Raw genomic sequence first — 20803 nt, forward strand, 5'->3', positions numbered from 1 at the left:
TAATAAAATGATGCAAAACCGTTGAGCTTTAGGAAATATTTTATATAGTCCAGTCAACAATTAATTTATCAAAAATAAAGCTGTACAGGCTGCTAATGTAAATTTTTGTTATTTTAAAATGCTGATCTGCCAGAACATACTAGATATAAAATTCATTTTGATATCTAAGGAACGGCCTTGTTAGAAGTGTTAAAAGCTCCATGTGTGTCTCTCTCTATGGAACCTAAAGGACAAGCAATATTTCAACCTCAGTAAGCTAAAGATGTGTGGACTTCGACTCCCAGAATTCTCCAGCCAGCAAGAGGAATTCTGGGGATTGAAGTCCATGCATCTTAAAGGTTAAGGTTGAGAAATCGTTATGTAGAGTAATCTGCGGATCAGTAGTTTGATATTCCCAGATTTTCTGCAAAATATTTTTTTCTGAAACTCGCCCTCCATTTAACAGTGACAGCGGCATAATTCATGTTCCAATTGGCACTTTTAATCTTCATTGTTTTGAGCATAACATTCCCCTTTAAATTCCTTTCTAATCTACTGTATCTAAATGACTTTCTTGCTCCTGGATAATAGAAAAGCAATAACTTCCCTTCTAAAACGGCATCAGTTTAGCCTCCCACCGACCAGTACGCTCCCATAGAGAGGGGCTCCTCCGGGTGCCGTCGGCCAAACAATGTCGGCGGGCGGCCCCCAGGGGGAGAGCCTTCTCTGTGGGGGCACCTGCCATCTGGAACGAGCTCCCCCCGGAGATACGGAGGATCCCGGATCTGCGTACCTTCCGTCGCGCGCTTAAGACCTTCCTATTTCATCAAGCCGGCCTGACCTAAGTCTTTCCCCTTTTTAAATAGAATTTTAAATCTGGTTTTAAATTATTGGGGTTTTAAATTTGTTCAGCCAAATTATTTAATTCGTTTTAATCTATTTTAAATTTTGTATTTATATGTTTTATTCCTATGGCTGTTCACCGCCCTGAGTCCTTCGGGAGTAGGGCGGTATACAAATTCAATAAATAATAATAATAATCATCATCATCATCATCATCATCATCATTGACATTGCAATACCTGGTGATGCACGAATTGAAGATAAGCAGCAAGAAAAAATCACAAAGTACCGGGACTTACAAATTGAAGTTGAGCGACTGTGGAAAAAGAAATCGTGTGTTGTCCCGATTGTAATTGGAGCCCTCGGAGCAATACCCAAAGGGTTACCCCGCTATTTAGAAATTCTAAATTTGCCGGACTTGAACATTTTGACTCTACAAAAAACCACCTTACTCGGAACAGCTTACATCCTCCGACGATACCTTAACAGTTCCTAGGTCCTTGGTTAGGACTCGAGCTGCTGAGCTATTAACCAGCCTCAAAGGCTGTGAATCTCACTAAAGATTAACCAATAAATAATAATAATAATAATAATAATAATAATAATAATAATAATAATAATAATAATAATAATAATAATAAATAAGGAGTTGTTGGGCCATTTCTAAAATCTGCGTGACTTGGAATTTATCTAGCACCTTGTATCTTCTTTATAACATTACCTTGAAGCTCTGTGTTTCTATGATTCTGTAAAGTTTTATACTGCATTATGCAGAAAGGGGAACCAGGAAGAACAGTTGGCCAAAGCCCCGCCCACTTCTCTGGGAACAACCAGGAAGCTTCTCTCTATCGCCTCGCCCAGCCCCGTGGTTGCTATGGCTACCACCCAAGCCCTACCCGTGGTTGCTATGGCCACGGCTCAGGCTTCTTAGCAACGGGCATCGCAAGGAAAACTTCAGGCAGCTTTTGCGAAGGGTTGCAAAATAGGAGGGATTTCCAAAGAGGTGGATTTTAATATATTTTTTTCCCCTTGGTTTTCTTCGTGGCTTTCAAGTTTGCATTTGCTGCCCGGTCCCTGATAGCTGAAGGACTACAATTCCCCTAATCCCCATCCTGTTCCTGTGATTGCTAATAGGGTTATTGCAAATTTTGGAACATTCCTCCCAAGCTGCTGGTCCTTGCAAGGATTTGGGGCTAGTAGTTAATATTCTTATTTTCGTTATTGAGTCAGATCTGCCCAAATCTGGATCTGTTCCGGCTCTTTAAAGGCCTTAAAATTTGATTAAATTTTAATCAAAAGGCCTTAAAAGGCCTTAAAATTTGATTAAAGAGTTACAGTTTTGAGTGGTTCTTTTGCAATTACATTTGGAGTTTTCAAATGTTTTCTAGAATAGAAACATTTTTTCCCCAAAAAGCCTTACAATCCAAAGACTGTTAAAAATAATAACAATGAGATAAAGCTCTCAGTTTTGAGAAAGTGGTCTGGGTTTTGTTTTTTTTTTAAATTGTGCTATGAGTACAATGACCATATTTTTGTGGGGAAAAAAATATAAAGGATCCATCAGAGTAAAGAAATTTCATTGTTTATGTATGTAACTTGGCTTTACAAAGGAAAATTCAAGAGGAAAACTAAGTGCAGTTAAACATTAATAGCTAAAAATATCTAAAAAGCGCTTTTTTTAAAGTTATAAACTGGAGTTATAAGAAGCAAGTATTAAAAAGGATTTCTGCACTTAGGCTGTGCTTTAAACAGGTCCATTTGTACAGTATAAAAGGAAAATGGGCAAAAAAAAAGTGAATTTTTGAAAATAAATACATAAATAAATCCATAGGACAGTTTTCTGAAATAAAGGACTTTTCTTTGTAATAAAGCAACATAAAATAAATTAATATCTCCTAGTTCTATGAAGCCTTTTTTATATATATGCTTAGCTATGCAGTAAATTCTTTGAACACCTATAAATATTATAATTGTTTTCCATTATGTATCAGGTTTTATTTATTTCAGTAGATTTCTGGTCAACGACTGTAAGTTTTTATTACAATTCAGTATCATCATTGCCTTGAATTGCTCAACGAAGAAAATAAGTAATAAACATACTCGTTTTAAATTTTATTGACCATGTGATTCACTTAACAACTGTAGTGATTTGAAGAACCATGGCAAAAAGGTTGTAAAATCGGGCACGATTCACTTAACAACCACTTTCTGGTTGGCAACAGAAATTCTGGTTTCATTACGGTCGTATGTCGAGGAATACTTGTATATCTCATTCAACCATTTTTCTCTCTGAAGTCTAGGTAAGTCTCCTAATGAAATATTTATTTTTTCCCCACCTCTAGATTAAAAACAAGAGCTTCACTCTTTGGCAGGACGGCTAATTCTGCCCTACGCCGAAGCGATGGGTAAAGATAAGAAGAAAGACAGTAAAAAAGGAGATAAATCCGGGTCTGCTGCAGCCCACGACACGTCCATCGAGTTAGCAATTTCCAGTCTGAATGTCCCACCTCTGTCAGACCAGGGGGATGAGCACTTGGCTACTCGGGCAACTTCCAAAGAAAATAACAAGAACCAAGAGCCTCCCCCTGTCCCTGAACCCATTGAGTATGAAGAACCCATCCTCACACAACTGATTGTTGAAAGGTAAAACCAGAGTTTTGCTAAAAATGAGGTGAGGTCACAGGGAAATGGAATCTAAGGTGTTTTTTTGACCAATTTTGGAGCCCGGCGGAATCCCTGCTCGTGATTTTTGATAGTTTGTGGCAGGGGTGGGCTTCAAAAAGTTTAGCAAGGGGTTCTCTGTCCGGTTGCTGGGTGAGTGTGGCCTAATCGGCCTCCTGCACCATGGCAGGGAGAGGCGTTTTTGCCCTCCCCGGGCTCCGGAGGTTTTTCTCGAGCCTCCGGGAGGCTGAAAACGGCTTCCCCAGGCTCCGGAGGCCCGTTGGAGGCCCATTTCCGGCCTTCCCGAACTTCCGGTAGGCCCGTTTCTCACCCTCCCTGAGCCTCCACACGTGCCCTGCACTTATCTGCATCCAAAACGGGCCACGTGGGAACTCCTGGGAGGGGAGGGGCGGGTTGAGCGGGGCCAGCCAGGAGTGGGATTTGGGGGTTCTCCAAACTGCACAGAATCTTCATCTTGAATTTTCATCTTGAATTTATGTTCTCCATAGGTACGAAGGAGAAAAGGTCCGTGGGTTGTATGAAGGGGAAGGAACTGCCTATTTTCAAGGAGGCAACGTCTACAAGGTGACAACATCTGTGTGTTAAATCTTAAGGATATAGAATTTCCTTCCGTGTGATAGGTGGCCCTTTCATTATTTCCTTGAGGAGTAGGGTGGATTCAAAGACTAGCTTCTTTTATTTCCTGTACGTGGCTTGAAAAGGTGGCGTGAACCAGGGGTGAAATTCAGCAGGTTCTGACAGGTTCTGGAGAACCGGTAGCAGAAATTTTGAGTAGTTTGGAGAACCGGCAAATACCACCTCTGGCTGGCCCCAGAGTGGGGTGGGAATTGAGATTTTGCAATATCCTTCCCCCAGGAGTTGGGAAGGAATGGAGATTTTGCATATCCTTTGGTTGGAGTGGGGTGGGAATGGAGATTTTGTAGTATCCTTCCCCTGGAGTTGGGAGGGAATGGGGATTTTGCAGTATCCTTCCCCTGGAGTGGGGTGGGAATGGAGATTTTGCAGTATCCTTACCCCAGGAGTGGGGTGGGTATGGAGATTTTGCAGTATCCTTCCCTTGGAGTGGGGTGGGAAAGGGGATTTTGCAGTATCCTTCCCCTGGAGTGGGGTGGGAAAGGGGATTTTGCAGTATCCTTCTCCTGGAGTGGGGTGGGAATGGGGATTTTGCAGTATCCTTCCCCTGCCATGCCCACCAAGCCACGCCCACCAAGCTACACCACGCCCACCAAGCCACGCCCACAGAACAGGTAGTAAAAAAAAAATTGAATTCCACCACTGGGGTGAACTCAACCCTGGTGAGACAACCAGGGCTGATTGAAGTTCTAGCAGAGATGTAGACATCTGATTTTTCTTACTGTTCTGCGATTTGGCGGGATCATCATACCATCCACTCATCAGCTTCTTCTTGCCATTTTGTAGGGCGTGTTTTCAGAAGGGCTCATGCATGGACAAGGGACTTACACGTGGAGCGACGGAGTGCAGTACGAGGTAAGCACTGTCCCAGAATTTTCAGGGAAAAGGGCTATTTTTAGATGGAGATGCAGATATCCAAACCTCCATCTTGTTGGGAAGGCCTGGTCTGTCTTAAAATAACGCTCCTGTGTTTACGGAACGGTAGCATTGATGTTCTTTGTCTCTTCGAACTGATCCACTCTCGGCCTGGTTTACAACTGCTTGCAAATCAGAACAACGGAAAGATGGTTACTTGCCAGCACGTGTGCTGGATTTAGGATTTGGGTTCTCCAAAGCATGAAGGCAGGACAAGAAGCATCTCAACCCTGAAGCTGATCCTGGCCGAAGACATCTTGGATGCTTCAGTGTTGCCACACTGAAACCGAGGGGTAGAGGGGGCCGGTTAGAGAGAGCTGGGGTTGTTTGGTCAAAACAAAATACTTTCTCATGGGAACCAAGGACGTTCTCACACCTGGTCAGAGGAAGGAGGAGTGATGTCACCAGACCAGCGGACGCTGCCATGATTGGGCCATGTGACTGATTGTTTGGGTTTGAGGCAGGGGTGGTATTCACTTACCTTCTCTACCGGTTTGCAAATATGTGTGTGCGCCTGTGCGCAGAGCCTTGAAAACGTGAAAAATTGGGACATCATGATGTCCGCGTGGGTGGGCGTGGGCACCTTGCAATCGCCCCTACCGGTTCTCCCGAACCGGATAGAACCTGCTGAATACCACCACTAGTTTGAGGGGTAAAACTTTCATTTTTAATTAGGTGAAAACTAAGAGGCCTCTCAGAGTCGGTTTTCACCAGATATGTGCCAGTGTGATATTTCCAATAAAGCTATTCTTTGAGGAATCCACTTGCCTCGGAGTTTTTGCTTGCAGTGGATCTATTACTTGGAACCCTGACATCGCAATTCCTGGAAACCACTCAAGAGAGAACCAATCTAGAACTAAGGCAGAATTTCCTGACAGAACCAATGAATCAGTGGAACGACTGGCCTCCAGAAGTTGTGGGTGCTCCTTCATCACTGGTGTTTTTAAGAAGAGATCGGACAACTGTTAAGTCCGGACACGAAAAGAGAGGCAGGGCGATCGTAGTAGAGTAAAACAACCGTTTATTGTAGGCAAGAGGGAACAATAACAAAATAATTACGAACTCGGGACTGCCCGAGACTACAGCTCCTTTTATCGGGAGCTGTCCAGCCTGTCAGCCACTGATGCTTGTTCATTTTCCCGCCAGCGGGAAAATGAACCAATGAGTGAAGGCTGATGTAAGACTCACTCCTACTTGCATATTCAACAACAACCACTCATATGAAATGGCTGGCTGGGGAATTCTGGGAGTTGAAGTCCACAAGTCTTAAAATTGCCAAGTTTGGAGGAACACCCCTCCCCCTCCCTCCCCCATTCAACGTTGTCAAGTGTTCCTACCTTTCTGAGTGAAAGGAAGCGAGTGAGCTTTTTCTTACTCCTATATTTTCCTCTCTTGCAGGGAAACTTCGTCAAGAATGTGCAAATGCATCATGGCACTTACAAGTGGCCGGACGGCAGTATGTACGAAGGCGAAGTGAAGTACGGGATCAGACACGGTTTCGGCATGTACAAATGTGGCACCTATCCTGTTTCGTATATTGGCCAGTGGGTGGAAGGCAAGAGACACGGCAAGGTAATGAAAACGTGGCCGCTGGAAGCATACAGGGAGTCCTTGATTTACAACAGTTCATTTAGTGACCATTCAAAGTTACAAAGGCACTGAGAAAAGTGACTTATGACTCTTTTTCACACTTCTGACTGTTGCAGCATCCCCGTGGTCATGTGATCAAAATTCAAACGCTTGGCAACTGACTCATAGTTTGACAGTTACAATGTCCCGGGGTCATGTAATCCCGTTTTGTGACCTTCTGACAAGCCAAGTCAGGAAAAGTCAGAGTCACTTCACAACTGCGCTATTAACTTAACAACTGCAGTGATTTCCTTAACAACTTGCGGCAAGAAAGGGACAAAATTTACTTCAGAACTGTCTCGCCTAGCAACAGAAATTTTGAGCTCAATTGTGGGTTATAAGTGTGAAGTTACCTGTAGTTGCCATGATTGTATTCTGGGCAGGAAGCTCTCCCTTGCACAGATCATGGCATCCAGCACATCCAGTATCAACTTAAAATCCTCTTTAAGAAAAGTTTGAAACATTCTTAAAGATCCATCTCATCCTGGGCACCCTTTTTTTTTTTTTTTGAACTATTACCATCTGGCAGACGGTACAGGATAATAAAAACAAGGACAAAAACAGGCTGAAAAACAGCTTCTATCCCAGAGCAGTAACTATATTGAATTCTACGGTATAGTGCAATAGTAATGCAATATCGGGTTTTCAATTCAATTATATAGAATGTGAAGGATGTGTGTTTTTATTTTATTTTTATAGTTATAATGTATATTGAAGATGGCATTTAATTTCGTTGTACGAGGTGCAATGACAATAAAGTAAAAAGTAAAGTAAAAAGTAAATAAAGTAAAGTAAAGTAAAAAGTAAAGTAAAAAGTAAATAAAGTAAAGTAAAGTAAAGTAAAGTAAAGTAAAGTAAAGTAAAGTAAAGTAAAGTAAAGTACTAAACTAAACTAAACTAAACTAAACTAAACTAAACTAAACTAAACTAAACTAAACTAAACTAAACTAAACTAAACTAAACTAAACTAAACTAAACTAAACTCTTCCTGGCTTTTCCTTCTCACAGCCACAAAGGGGGAAATCTTGGCATTGGCTTCTTGGCAGACTGATGGATAATCCAAACTGGTTTAGTCAGGGGTGAAATGCTCCCGGTTCGGACCAATTCAGCCGAACCGGTAGCGATGGCGGCCGGTGGTCGAGGAATTGGTAGCGATGGCGGCGCGAGACTCCGCCCACCCACCCAGTCATCGTTACTTCCTGGTTTTAACCAGGAAGTAACCTGTTTTTACCCTCTGCACATGCACAGAAGGGTTTGCGGATGCATAGAAGGGTTTGCACACACGCGCAGAGGGTCCGCGTGTGCACTTCCGAACCGGTTGGGAAGGTAAGTAGATTTCACTCCTGGTTTTAGTAATGTAACGTGCGTCCTGCTTGGGTACCACCTGACGGAAGATGCTCGAGTCTTCTTAAGCGCGTTAAAGTGTTTGTGCGATTGATTTTCAGGGCACCATTTACTACAACGAAGCAGGTTCTTCTTGGTACGAAGGAGACTTTGTGAACAATGTAAAAAGTGGATGGGGAGTAAGACGGTAAGACGATCCTTTCTTCTCTGTGGGGAAGTTAGAAGTTGATGGACACTTTTGGAGGAGTTACATTACAGAATAACAGAGCTGGGAGGGACCTTGGAGGTCTTCTAGTCCAACCCCCTGCTCAGGCAGGAAACCCTACACCTCTTCAGACAAATGGTTATCCAACATCTTCTTAAAAACTTCCAGTGTTGGAGCATCCACAACTTCTGGAGGCAAGTTGTTCCACTGATACATTGTTCTCACTGTCAGGAAATTTCTCCTTAGTTCTATGTTGCTTCTCTCCTTGATTAGTTTCCATCCAATGTTTCTTATCTTGCCTTCTGGTGCTTTGGAGAATAGGTTGACCCCCTCTTCTTTGGGGCAGCCCCTTAGATATTGTCCACCCTGGATCACAAAAAGGCTCGCCCCCATTTTAAAGAGCCAGTAGGACAGGGACCACAATAAAATGCAACTGTGGGATTTTGGGAAATACTGTTTGGCCCAGAAACTGAGTTTTAGGATGAAGAGAAGGGATGATAAGGCTTCAAACTCAGTAGTGTTCCTGAAGAAAAAAATTGCTCCTGCATATTTTAATTTTTTTTTAATGGGAGGAAAGCTTGTGATATATGGCATTAGACCTCCTGTCCCAGAATTTTCAGCAAGAGTAGAGTAGAGTAGAGTAGAGTAGAGTAGAGTAGAGTAGAGTAGAGTAGAATAGAATAGAATAGAATAGAATAGAATAGAATAGAATAGAATAGAATAGAATAGAATAGAATTTTATTGGCTAAGTGTGATTGGACACACAAGGAATTTGTCTTGGTGCATATGCTCTCAGTGTACATAAAAGACTAGATATATTTGTCAAGAATCATAAGGTACAACACTTAATGATAGTCATAGGGAACAAATAAGCAATCAAATCATATTAAGAAACAGTCAATATAAATCGTAAGGATATCAGCAACAAGGTTACAGTCATACAATCATTAGTGGAAGGAGATAGTTGATAGGAACGATGAGAAGATTAATAGTAGTGCAGACTTAGTGAATAGTTTGACTAAGAGGGCTATTTTAGATGGAGATGCTGGGAGCCGAACCTCCATCTGGAAGATTCCTGATAAGGGAAGGCCTGGTCTGTCTTAAAATAATGCTTCTCCATTTATTGAACTGTAATGTTGCTGTTCTTCTCGGTCTCTTTAAACAGTTACAAATCTGGAAATATCTATGAAGGACAATGGGAGAGAGACCTGCGCCATGGAGAAGGACGAATGAGGTGGCTTACATCAAACCAGGAATACACTGGAATGTGGGTTAATGGTATACAGGTGAGACCAAACAGAACAGTTTTATCTTTTCCCAATTCCTCCAACTACAGAGTGTTATGGCCACGTCATGTGGGGGAATTCACTAGAGAAAGCAATTATGTTGGGAAGAGTTAGAAGTAAAAGGCCGTCAAAGAACATGGTGGCTGGAGACCATAGAACAACTCGAAGAAGTAGTGCAAGATTGGAAGATGTGAAGAGATCTGGTCCACAGAATCGCCAAGGGTCAGACACGACTAAATGAATAACATCTTCATCACCACCATCATCATCGATGGTTAGGGCTTAGTCTTGTATGGACCTGAGGGTCTCTCTAGACCTTATTTCTCAAAGTTTGGATACTGTATAGAATTCTAAACACTGTCTAAACAATGGCCTAGTTAGGTATGTTAAAAGTCCATGTGTCTCTCTCTGTAGAAGAACCTATAGATCAGCGGATCTCCAACCTTGGCAACTTTTAAGACTTGTGGACTTCAACTCCCGGAATTGCTGGCTGACAAATGTTGAGAGTTGAAGTCCAAAAGTTGTCAAGCCTGAATCTTACTGGGCTGTGGGGTTGTTTCAATCATGGGTTATTCTCACATGAATTCAGGTTGACACAGTTTGGAGCTGAAGGGGGAGAGTAGAGGTGGGTGGAGTCTTCAGCCAAAACAACATAGTTGGCCGATGAGTCAGATACATTCAAACGGCTGGCCGGCCAAAGGAGGAGGAGAGAAGTCACCAAGCAACGGGCTCGATTGGACAGTGTGACATATTGTTTTGGGAAAATGAGAAACTCTTACTTTAAATGGGGTGGAAAGCGCGGGAACCTTTAGTACTGGCTTTCCACCAGTTTGTGCCAAGATGATGTATCTAAATAAATTTGTTCTTTGAGAAAACGGAATGCCTCGGAGTTCAATTTGTGATGGATACATTAATTGGAACCTGACATAAGTCTTAAAGTTCCCAAGGTTGAAGACCCCCTGGCCTCTAGGACAAGCAGTATTTCTCAATCTCAGTACCTTCAAGATGTGTGGACTTCGTCTCCCAGGATTCCCCAGCCAGCAGGAATTCTGGGAGCTGAAGTCCACACACCTTCAAGTCACTAAGATTGAAAAACACTGCTCTGGAGAACGTTCTGTTGGTTGATTTCCCTAGCATGGGCAAGGTACCCATACCTGGTATCTGAAGAGGATCGCTGGGTCACAGTATCCCCTAAGGAATGAATACGTTGGAGATTTCGTCAACGGGGATCGGCACGGACATGGGAAATTCTTCTTTGCCAGCGGCGCAATGTACGATGGAGAATGGGTGCTGAACAAAAAACATGGCACGGTAAGGATGAAGAAGTTTGGGGAAAGAGTGAGAACATCAGAGCAGCTATTTTGCTCTTCTAAACACGTACCGTATTTTTCGGAGTATAAGATGGACCTTTTTACCCACAAAAAGAAGGTGAAAATCTGGGTGCAGGAACTGGGTATGTCTAGTTTAATGAAGAGAAGGACCAGGGGAGACATGATAGCAGTCTTCCAATATCTCAGGGGTTGCCCCAAAGAAGAGGGAGTCAAGCTATTCTCCAAAGCACCTGAGGGCAGGACAAGAAGCAACGGGTGGAAACTAACCAAGGAGAGAAGCAACTTAGAACTAAGGAGAAATTTCCTGATAGTGAGGACAATTAATCAGTGGAACCACTTGCCTCCAGAAGTTGTGAATGCTCCAACACTGCAAGTTTTTAAGATGTTGGATAACCATTTGTCTGAAGTGGTGTAGGGTTTCTTGCCTAAGCAGGGGGTTGGACTAGAAGACCTCCAAGGTCCCTTCCAACTCTGTTTATTCTATTCTATTCTATTCTATTCTATTCTATTCTATTCTATTCTATTCTATTCTATTCTATTCTATTCTATTCTATTCTATTCTATTCTATTCGCAACCACATGGAAGGGGTTCCTCACTATCTTTTCTCATATATTTTTTTGGCTTCCTATTCTTAACTACCTCTCTGAAATTTAGGCACCATCCCATCCACGTACTACTCAGATCCAACCCTGCTGAGCTTCTAAAATGTTTCCCAGCCATGACCTAGCACCCGTTTCTAGCCAACAGTCCCATCTCTTCCTCTAACGTTGTAAACCAACAGCCCGGGAGGTCTTGTGTGGGTCTTGTTATGGGTAGCTAACCAGGTTTTAAAAGCAGAACACTGTTCCTTCCCCACCCACCACCCACCTCCCCAGGGCAAGCTAGTTTTCAAGAACGGTCGTGTGTACGAAGGCGAATTTAACTACGACCACATAGCGGAGTGTCCATCCTTGCAAATCGACATGACTAACATGGAAGAAGTGTGCAACCTCTCCCTGAAGGGTTTATCTGGCATAGGTGAGCTGCTTCGAAGGAGGTGGAAGAAAAGATTAAGCTTGATGAGCTTTGTCTAAAATGCCCCATTAGCCCCTCAACAGGCCTCTGTTGACTTCATGGCCATTGGCGACCGATCCACACATTAATCAGGTCATATACCCTGCTTAGTTTTTTGAAATCAACAAAGGTTAGGGAGTTGTTACTTCTTCTTCTTCTTCTTGTGCCGTATCCGTCATTGGACATTGGCAATCATGTTGGCAATCCTATTTTTATCAACAGCCGCACGAAAAAGTGCTGTTGAGTTTTGTCCCAACCCTTGTCCCAACCCTTTCCCTTGGCTTTCCCAGGAGGCTTATCACCTCCTCATTTGTGATTTTGTCAACCCAACTTATATGTAACAGCCGGCTGTAAATCCACATTTCAAATGCTTCCAGTCCAGTGATGTCAAACCTTTTTGGCACCGAGTGCCCAAACTGGAATGCACGTGCATGCATGCGCCAGAGTGTTGGAAACCTGAAGAGCAGCTGGCTGGTGCGCATGTCTGCGCCAGCCAGCTGGTTTTCGGGTTTCCGGCACGCACATGAGCGCCAGTCAGCTGGTCTTTGTGCATGCTGGAGCACCGGAAACCCGAAGACCAGCTAACCGGTGCGCACGTGCCTGTTTTTTGGCTGTTTTGGGCTGTTTTTTTCAGGCTGTTTTTCAGGCCTGTTTTTTGGCCGTTTTGGGCTGTTTTTTTCAGGCTATTTTCAGGCTGTTTTTCAGGCCTGTTTTTTGGCCGTTTTGGGCTGTTTTTTCAAGCTGTTTTCAGGCTGTTTTTCAGGCCTGTTTTTTGGCCGTTTTGAACTGTTTTTTCAAGCTGTTTTCAGGCTGTTTTTTGGCCGTTTTGGGTTGTTTTTTCAAGCTGTTTTCAGGCTGTTTTTCAGGCCTGTTTTTTTGGCCGTTTTGGGCTGTTTTTTCAAGCTGTTTTGAGGCTGTTTTTCAGGCCTGTTTTTTCAGGCTATTTTCAGGCTGTTTTTCAGGCCTGTTTTTTGGCCGTTTGGGGCTGTTTTTTCAAGCTGTTTTTTCAGGCTGTTTTTCAGGCCTGTTTTTTGGCTGTTTTGGGCTGTTTTTTCAAGCTGTTTTCAGGCTGTTTTTCAGGCCTGCTTTTTGGCCGTTTTGGGCTGTTTATTCAAGCTGTTTTCAGGCTGTTTTTCAGGCCTGTTTTTTGGCCGTTTTGGGCTGTTTTTTCAAGCTGTTTTCAGGCTGTTTTTCAGGCCTCTTTTTTGGCCATTTTGGGCTGTTTTTTCAAGCTGTTTTCAGGCTGTTTTTCAGGCCTGGTTTTTGGCCGTTTTGGGCTGTTTTTTCAGGCTGTTTTCAGGCTGTTTTTCAGGCCTGTTTTTTGGCCGTTTTTTTGGCTGTTTTCCAGTGCTCCAACACCCGCGAAGACCAGCTGGCCGGTGCACATGTGCGTGCCAGAAACAAGATGAACAACTGGCGATGGCATGCGTGCCCACTGAGAGGGCTCTGTGTGCCACCTCTGGCACGTGTGCCATAGATTCACCATCACAGTTCTAGTCTCTCCAAGTGGCTTTCTGTCCGAAACCAACTCTCCACTTCGTAGAGCTGTTACTAGGAAATTTTAATAGATGCAATATTTACCTGAGCTTTGTTACACCCCCCCCACCCCGTTTTTTCCCCTCACTCTTGAAACCCTCTCAGCTCCTAAAATATAATTAGTTTCAAAATACTGGTATTTTGACTGGATGCATTTGACGTTTTCTCTTTTTCACTGCCCTAGATAGCGTCAAAGTTGTTGACAATTCAAGGACCTCCTCTTTGTCAGGACCAAACATCGAAATAGATCTATCGACCTTGTTAGCTTTATTTCCGGAAAAAGACAAGGAAGATGAAATGAAACAGGTATATGGAAAGCTGGTCTACACAACTCTGTGGCCCCGAAGGCGGAAACAAATTTAGACACAAACAGAAGAGAAAAAAGTTAAGAGGGATAGTGGTCTAAAAGAAGAAGCCAAATTCTTTTGGGGTGTTTGGAAGTGGTGTCCACGATTTGCACAATCCAGAAGCTTTCCTGAAGCAACGTGGGAGGCTGACGTCGTGCTGGAATTGTCTTCTTCTGTGCTGGAAAGGGACACCGGCAGACACATCATACAACTGCAGGACCAACAGAAGAGAATATTTGTAGCTCAGGGTTGAACTGGTGAGGTCTTTGATGCTCTCTTGGTGGTTTTCTTGCAGATGTTTCATTACCCAGGTAGGTAACATCATCAGTGCTAGGAGGAATGGGGATTGTGGAGAGGAGGAGGAGGAGGAGGAGGAGGAGGAGGAGGAGGAGGAGGAGGAGGAGGAGGAGGAGGAGGAGGAGGAGGAAGAAGACGAAGACGAAGACGAAGAAGAAGAAGAAGAAGAAGAAGGAGAAGAAGAAGAAGAAGAGGAGGAGGAGAAGGAGAAGAAGGAGGAGGAGGAGGAGGAAGAAGAAGAAGAAGAAGAAGGTGAAGAAGAAGAAGAGGAAGAAGAAGAAGGAGGAGGAGGAGGAGCTTGGAGGTCTTCTTGCAGATGTTTCATTGCTCAACTAGGTAGCTAGCACTGATGAAAGCAAACTGATGACATTACCTAGTTTGGCAATGAAACGTCTGCAAGAAAACCCCCAAGCTCAGAAAGCACCAAGGATCCCACACATCTCCAAGACCCTACTTACTTAAATATCAGTGGTGGCCCTATCAATCCACCTCTCTTATTCTCGATCCATTCTTTGCTTCTCCCAGACAGAATACGCTGTGCTGAGATATATTTCGGAGCTGAGGAGAATCTACACTTTCTACAGCAGCCTGGGCTATGACCACTCCCTGGACAACACCTTCCTGATGACCAAGCTTCAGTTCTGGAGGTTCTTGAAGGACTGCAGGTTTCACTACTGCAACCAGACCCTCGCTGCCATGGACCGGATTCTGAACGGTGTGTATGTCTTATTACAGGCCATTATTTTGGGATGGCTCTTTCTACCACAGGCCCTGGTTTAATCCCAAACTCTAGTTTAATTTCTAAGCAATCTGTGGAGCCATTGCAAGGGACCACCGTTCCATTAGAATGGTGTGAACATTCCCCAAAATTTAAGCGTTGTACAGGTAGTCCTCGATTTAGGACAGTTCATTAAGTTCCTGCCCTCTGGAACGATCCGCCCCCGGAGATACGAAGGATATCGAATCTTCAGGTCTTTCGCCGTGCCCTGAAAACTTTTCTTTTCCATCAAGCAGGGCTGGCGTGAAACACCCCCCCCCTTTCTTAGTCTTTTTTAGTTTTTTAGCTTTTAATTTGTCAATCGGTTTTAATTCGAATTGTTTTAAATGGCCAAAGTATGTAATTCTTTTAATAATTTTAAATTTTGTATTTGGTATGTGTTTTAGTTCTGGCTGTGCACCGCCCTGAGTCCACTAGGAGAAGGGCGGTATACAAATTGAATAAAATAAATAAATAAGTGACTGTTTGAAGTTACAATGGCACTGAAAAAAGTTGGCTTATGACCGTTTTTCACACTTATGGACCGTCGCAGCATCCCCAGGGTCATGTTGTATAGATAGTCCTCAACTTAGTGTCAACTCACAAAGCATCCCTGGCCTGCTCTCAAGTTGCCATAGGCAAGGGGGATGGGAAACCAACGAAACAGCATGGCAGCCAAAGACAGATGCACATTCCAGACTTATCTCTCTCAAGGTTGTCTCCCAGGGTTACCCACAGCGGCCGGAGGGGAATGGTCTCTACAACCCACGAAATTGCTCCCTTGGCGAATGTGATTGATGACACACTGGTGGGGGGGTAACAGGGTCATGATTGGGGCGTAAATTACGTGTGGTCAGAGCTGGCTTCACTTGGGAATGTGCCTACATGAAGCTCCTAATAAATAACTGGATTTTCTTTTGAAGCTTGGCTCGAGGCTACTGATTTAATTAGGACATCCGTCAAAACCCTGACACTTAGGAGAGTTCATTTAGTGACTGTTTGAAGTTACAACGGCACTGAAAAAAGTTGGCTTATGACCGTTTTTCACACTTATGGACCGTCGCAGCATCCCCCCCAGCATCATGTGATCACACTTTGCTTGGCAATTGACTTCTATTTATGACGGTTGTTGCAGTGTCCCGGGGTCTCATGATCCCTTTTTGTTTTCTTCCTCCCCTAACCACTATTTTTAACATGCCCAGCAACTGTGTAGTTGCTCACACTTTTTGCATTTTACAAAATAATTCAATCAATGCTTGAAGCATTCAAATGCAAATTTTCAGGCTCTTCTTTTGCAGTGGGTGGGATTTTCCCCCACTGCCACCCCCTTATAACTTCTTTCCTTTTGGAAATTTTTCCAAATGTTTTTAAAATGGCTTTTTTTTTTTTTTTTTTTTGCAAGAAGGAATGAAAGAGAAAAAGGATTGAAACGACAAAAGGTTAAAGGAAATAGAAACAGGATGCAAGGAGAGTCGGAATGGGGAGAGATAAATACAGGGACTGATCTCTCTCTCTTTCAAAAAAAAATTCACCTCCAAATCTCTGCGAGATGGACCGTGCTTTGCAAAAAACAAGTTTCGTGCTGTTGTTTTTAAGTGGAAGATAATAAAACAATAGGTACTGTAATCTAAGCTAGAGAGTTTTGGAGGTCTTAAAAAGCGACAAGGTATTGAAAGCAAACTTCACCAATCCTGAAGAGGCAGGGGGCGGAGTTATGCAAATCTAAAACCAAAGGCGAAAGCAGAAAGTCCCAAATTTGTCACAATCGAGGAAAATCTATAAATTCTGCAGATCATCGTAACCGGAAGGAGTTCCTTCTGGTGGGATTTGGAAACGATGCGTTTTCAGAGGATACTCCTGAGAGCAGGAGCTGACCTGACTTAGCTTTAGCACTTAGCCTGAACGCAACTCCGATGTTGTCTCACAAACCTCAAATTTCAAGAGAAGGGAAGCCGTTGGCATCCCTCCCACCGTCGGGTATCGCTTCTCGGCCTTTTGGCTAAGATCAAGTGTAGTATCTGTTCTTATCAGTTTAATATCTGATATGTCCTCTATCTGAGGACTGTGTATTAAATGTGTTTTTGGAACTGGGAGATGGACTAGGGGCTTGCTCCATCCACTCCATGCATTGACCTGGTATTGCAGTGCCTCCAGGGACAGTGCCCCCCCCCAATTGGTTCAAAATTAGATTTGAGTTGACTTTCTTTCCTTTTGCTTTATTTTTTTCTTCTTTCTTTGTTCTATATTTTCTTTCTACTTCTTTTCCATCCTTATCTACATCTCCTTCTGTTCCTTTTTCCACCATTCAACTTCTACTTCTATTTTCCTTTTACTTCCTTTCCTATTTTCTTTCCACCCCTTCTCCATTCACTTCTACTTCTTGTCCCTTTCTTCTTCATTTCATTTCCTTCCATGTTTTCTTTCTATTCATCCTCTCTCCATATTTATTTCCGCTTCTCCTCCTCTTCTTATTCCTTTCTTCTCCTTTCACCTCATCTTCTCTTTCTACTTTTCTTTTTCTTTCTTTCTTTCTCTCTCTTCTTCGTGTATTATATTTCTGAGTGAAAGATGATAGATAGATATAGATGATAAATAGATAAATGATAGATAGGCTAGCTAGCTACATAGATAGACACACACATACATAAATGATAGATAGATGATAGATAGATAGATAGATAGATAGATAGATAGATAGATAGATAGAAGCTAGCTAGCTAGTTACATAGACAGACAGATGATATAGATATTTATTTATTGTATTTATTTATTGGTTCGATTTATATGCCGCCCTTCTCTGGAGACTCAGGGCGGCTTACAATGCGTTAAGCAATAGCCTTCATACTTTTGTATATACCTGCTTAGTAGGGCTTCCCCCCCCCCAGCGGTGTTCTTTTTTATACAAAGTCAGCTTATTGCCCCCACAATCTGGGTCCTCATTTTACCTACCTCGGAAGGATGGAAGGCTGAGTCAACCTCGAGCCTGGTGAGATTTGAACTTGCAGTAATTGTAGGCAGCTGGTGCTACTTAACAGCGCTTTAGTCTGCTGCGTCACCAAGGCTCTGATAGGTGATAGATAGATAGATAGATAGATAGATAGATAGATAGATAGATGCTAGTTACATACACACACAGAGAGAGATGATAGAGATAGATAGATAGATGATAGATAGATAGAAAGAAGCTAACTACATACATACACAGAGAAAGAGATGATAGATAGATAGATAGATAGATAGATAGATAGATAGATAGATAGATAGATAGAAGCTAGCTAGCTATATAGACACACGCACACACAAATGATTGATAGATGATAGATAGATACATAGATAGATACATAGATGTTAGCTAGCTACATAGACAGACAGACACATGATAGATAGATAGAGAGATGGAGAGATAGAGAGATATAAACTTCCTCTGTATCTGTGCATGACGGTATTTGTGTTTTTCAGATAAAACATTACTGGAAGAGATTCATTCTCCTTACGAGACTTTGCTACTTAGGATGTTTTTGACCTACCTGATTTACCTGTCCTTCCACATTTATCACAAGGATTTTGAGTAAGTAGAGTGCAGTTGATGAGCTGGTAACGGCGTTTGAGTCCCTCTGCCCAGGTCTATCCGGATCGATAGGCACATCTGCCTGGAGTTTCTAGACGTGCCTCCAGTTTAGACGGGTTTAAAATCTCCAAGTTATGGAGATTTTACACTTGGAGAAATAGGTTGTACGGTCAACCTTTTGCTTGCTGTTTGATAAATGCCGATGATCTCAATCACAACAGGAGCCACAGATGAGGAATGTGGGCAGTGGTTGCGTTTTATCACATCAAGGCCACAAGTTCATTGCCACTGATCTAAGTGAATCAGGGCTCTTATCACCAGTTTAATCCCGAGCTGAGCTGATTAAGAATGTAAATTGGCACCACTGCACCCAAGCATAAATCATGCTTTGATGCTTTGATGATTTTTGACCTCATCGTCCTCTTGAAAGCAGCATCCCTGCTTATGTGTAGCAGATGTATCTTCTAGGGGCACTTAATTTACCATCTGCACTTAATTCTCAGGGAAGGCTTTATATTATTATTTTTCTAGTGCGGTCCCATTAATTGAAGTGGCTATTTATTTTGTTAAAGCTATGGTTTTCCACTTCTGAATCAGGGGTGCTAATTCAGCAGGTTCTGACCAGTTCTGGAGAACCGGTAGCGGAAATTTTGAGTAGTTCGGAGAACCGGCAAATATCACTTCTGACTGGCCCCACCCCCATCTATTTTCTGCCTCCCGAGTCCTAGCTGATTGGGAGGAAGTGGGGATTTTGCAGTATCCTTCCCCTGGAGTGGGGTGGGAATGGAGATTTTGCAGTATCCTTCCCCTGGAGTGGGGAGGGAATGGGGATTTTGCAGTATCCTTCCTCCAGGAGTGGGGTGGGAATTTTGCAGTATCTTTCCCCTGGAGTGGGGTGGGAATGGGGATTTTGCAGTATCCTTCCCCCAGGAGTGGGGTGGGAATTTATTTATTTATTTTTTTTATTTGATTTATATGCCGCCCTTCTCCGGAGACTCAGGGCGGCTTACAATGCGTTAAGCAATAGCCTTCATACTTTTGTATATTTTATACAAAGTCAGCTTATTGCCCCCACAATCTGGGTCCTCATTTAACCTCCCTTAGAAAGGATGGAAGGCTGAGTCAACCTTGAGCCTGGTGAGATTAGAACTTGCAGTAATTGCAGGCAACTGATGTTAATAACAGCACTGTTAATAACAGTGCTTTAGTCTGCTGCGCCACCAGGCTCTTCCCCAGGGAATGGGGGTTTTGCAGTATCTTTTCCCTGGAGTGGGGTGGGAATGGGGGTTTTGCAGTATCCTTCCCCTGGAGTGGGGTGGGAATGGAGATTTTGCAGTATCCTTTCCCTGCCACACCCACAGAACCGGTAGTCAAAACATTTGAATTCCATCACTGTTCTGAATCTGGCCCAACCTTCTCTCACTCAACCCTCTTCAGATTGAGCTGGAACCAAACTCCCAGAATTAAGTTTTGGACCAAGCTGAGTATGGAAAGGACCAGGTTCGGTTGACTCCTGAATGCATCTTCACCACTTAATGTTAACGGGGACAGCCTTTCAGGTGTAAACCGAGCTGAACTTGATTTCCCCACACACACACACCCCTGAATTTTTGAACCTGTCAACTTTTCCAATAGCAACCTTATAACGGTGGTTCTTCTCTAACCCTAGTGACACAAGTCCTCGCCTGTTCAAGTGCTTCTCCAAGCTGATGGTCAAGAATATTTGTCCCTACGCCTGCCGTACCAAAGGTAGGGCCAACTTTCGCATGGCTGGTGGGCAGTGGTGAAATCCTCCATGGGTTGCCACTGGTTCGTTGCATGCACGGTGCGTGTCAAATGCACCCTGTGCGGGCATGCGCTGTGCACACCAAACACATGCTTTGCACGGAAAACGTAAAGGTAAGTAGAACTGCAGGGGGGGGACAGCTGTGCCGCACAATTTAGATTCGCTAGAAAGCAGGATTTTCTGCTTTCTAGCAAATATAAATCACACGGCACAGCTGATCGTTGGAAATACCGGTTCGGACCAACCGGTAGCTTTTTTTTTTACTACCAGTTTGCCCGAACTAGGGCGAACCGGTAGCATTTCACCCCTGCTGGTGGGTTTTCTGACCTTCTCCACTTTCCTCTCCTATGTTGTCCAACCCCTTAATATCCATCTACTAACCAGCTAAGGAGCACAATAGCTCACATGGTTAGGATGCTAGGGTGTGGGTTGGGACGTTCGAGTCCCAAGTGCTGCCGTCGGGCAGGGTTGAGCTCCCGTCCTTCGCTCCAGCTCCTGCCGGAGTCATGAAAGGAGCCCCTAACTGGGTATCCCCGGGGCAAAAGTGACATCACCAGCTACTCCTTTCAACCCAGAAGCATCTGGGTTGAGTGCTATGTTAATCATCTCAC

General features: G+C 43.4%; 1 protein-coding gene and 1 non-coding gene across 2 annotated transcripts in view; both read left to right on the forward strand.

The window, feature by feature from the left end:
- The first annotated feature begins 3223 nt into the window (after nt 1-3223).
- Nucleotides 3224-20803, forward strand: part of LOC139325327 (radial spoke head 10 homolog B-like) — a 28429-nt gene continuing 10849 nt past the window's right edge. Inside the window, exons 1-12 of the mRNA XM_070955142.1 lie at nt 3224-3465; nt 3993-4068; nt 4924-4992; nt 6451-6624; nt 8127-8212; nt 9396-9516; nt 10651-10827; nt 11724-11865; nt 13622-13743; nt 14607-14796; nt 18298-18406; nt 20076-20155. Of these exons, the coding sequence (XP_070811243.1) occupies nt 3224-3465; nt 3993-4068; nt 4924-4992; nt 6451-6624; nt 8127-8212; nt 9396-9516; nt 10651-10827; nt 11724-11865; nt 13622-13743; nt 14607-14796; nt 18298-18406; nt 20076-20155 (1588 nt within the window). The remainder of the gene's footprint in view (nt 3466-3992; nt 4069-4923; nt 4993-6450; nt 6625-8126; nt 8213-9395; nt 9517-10650; nt 10828-11723; nt 11866-13621; nt 13744-14606; nt 14797-18297; nt 18407-20075; nt 20156-20803) is intronic.
- Nucleotides 16818-17008, forward strand: LOC139325540 (U2 spliceosomal RNA). Its single transcript, XR_011601099.1, has one exon. It is a non-coding gene; the product is annotated as a U2 spliceosomal RNA (small nuclear RNA).

This window comes from Pituophis catenifer, unplaced genomic scaffold, assembly GCF_029215685.1.
Source record: "Pituophis catenifer annectens isolate HBS135680 unplaced genomic scaffold, rPitCat1.0.hap2 SCAF_16, whole genome shotgun sequence".
In the NCBI taxonomy this organism is placed as follows: Eukaryota; Metazoa; Chordata; class Lepidosauria; order Squamata; family Colubridae; genus Pituophis; species Pituophis catenifer.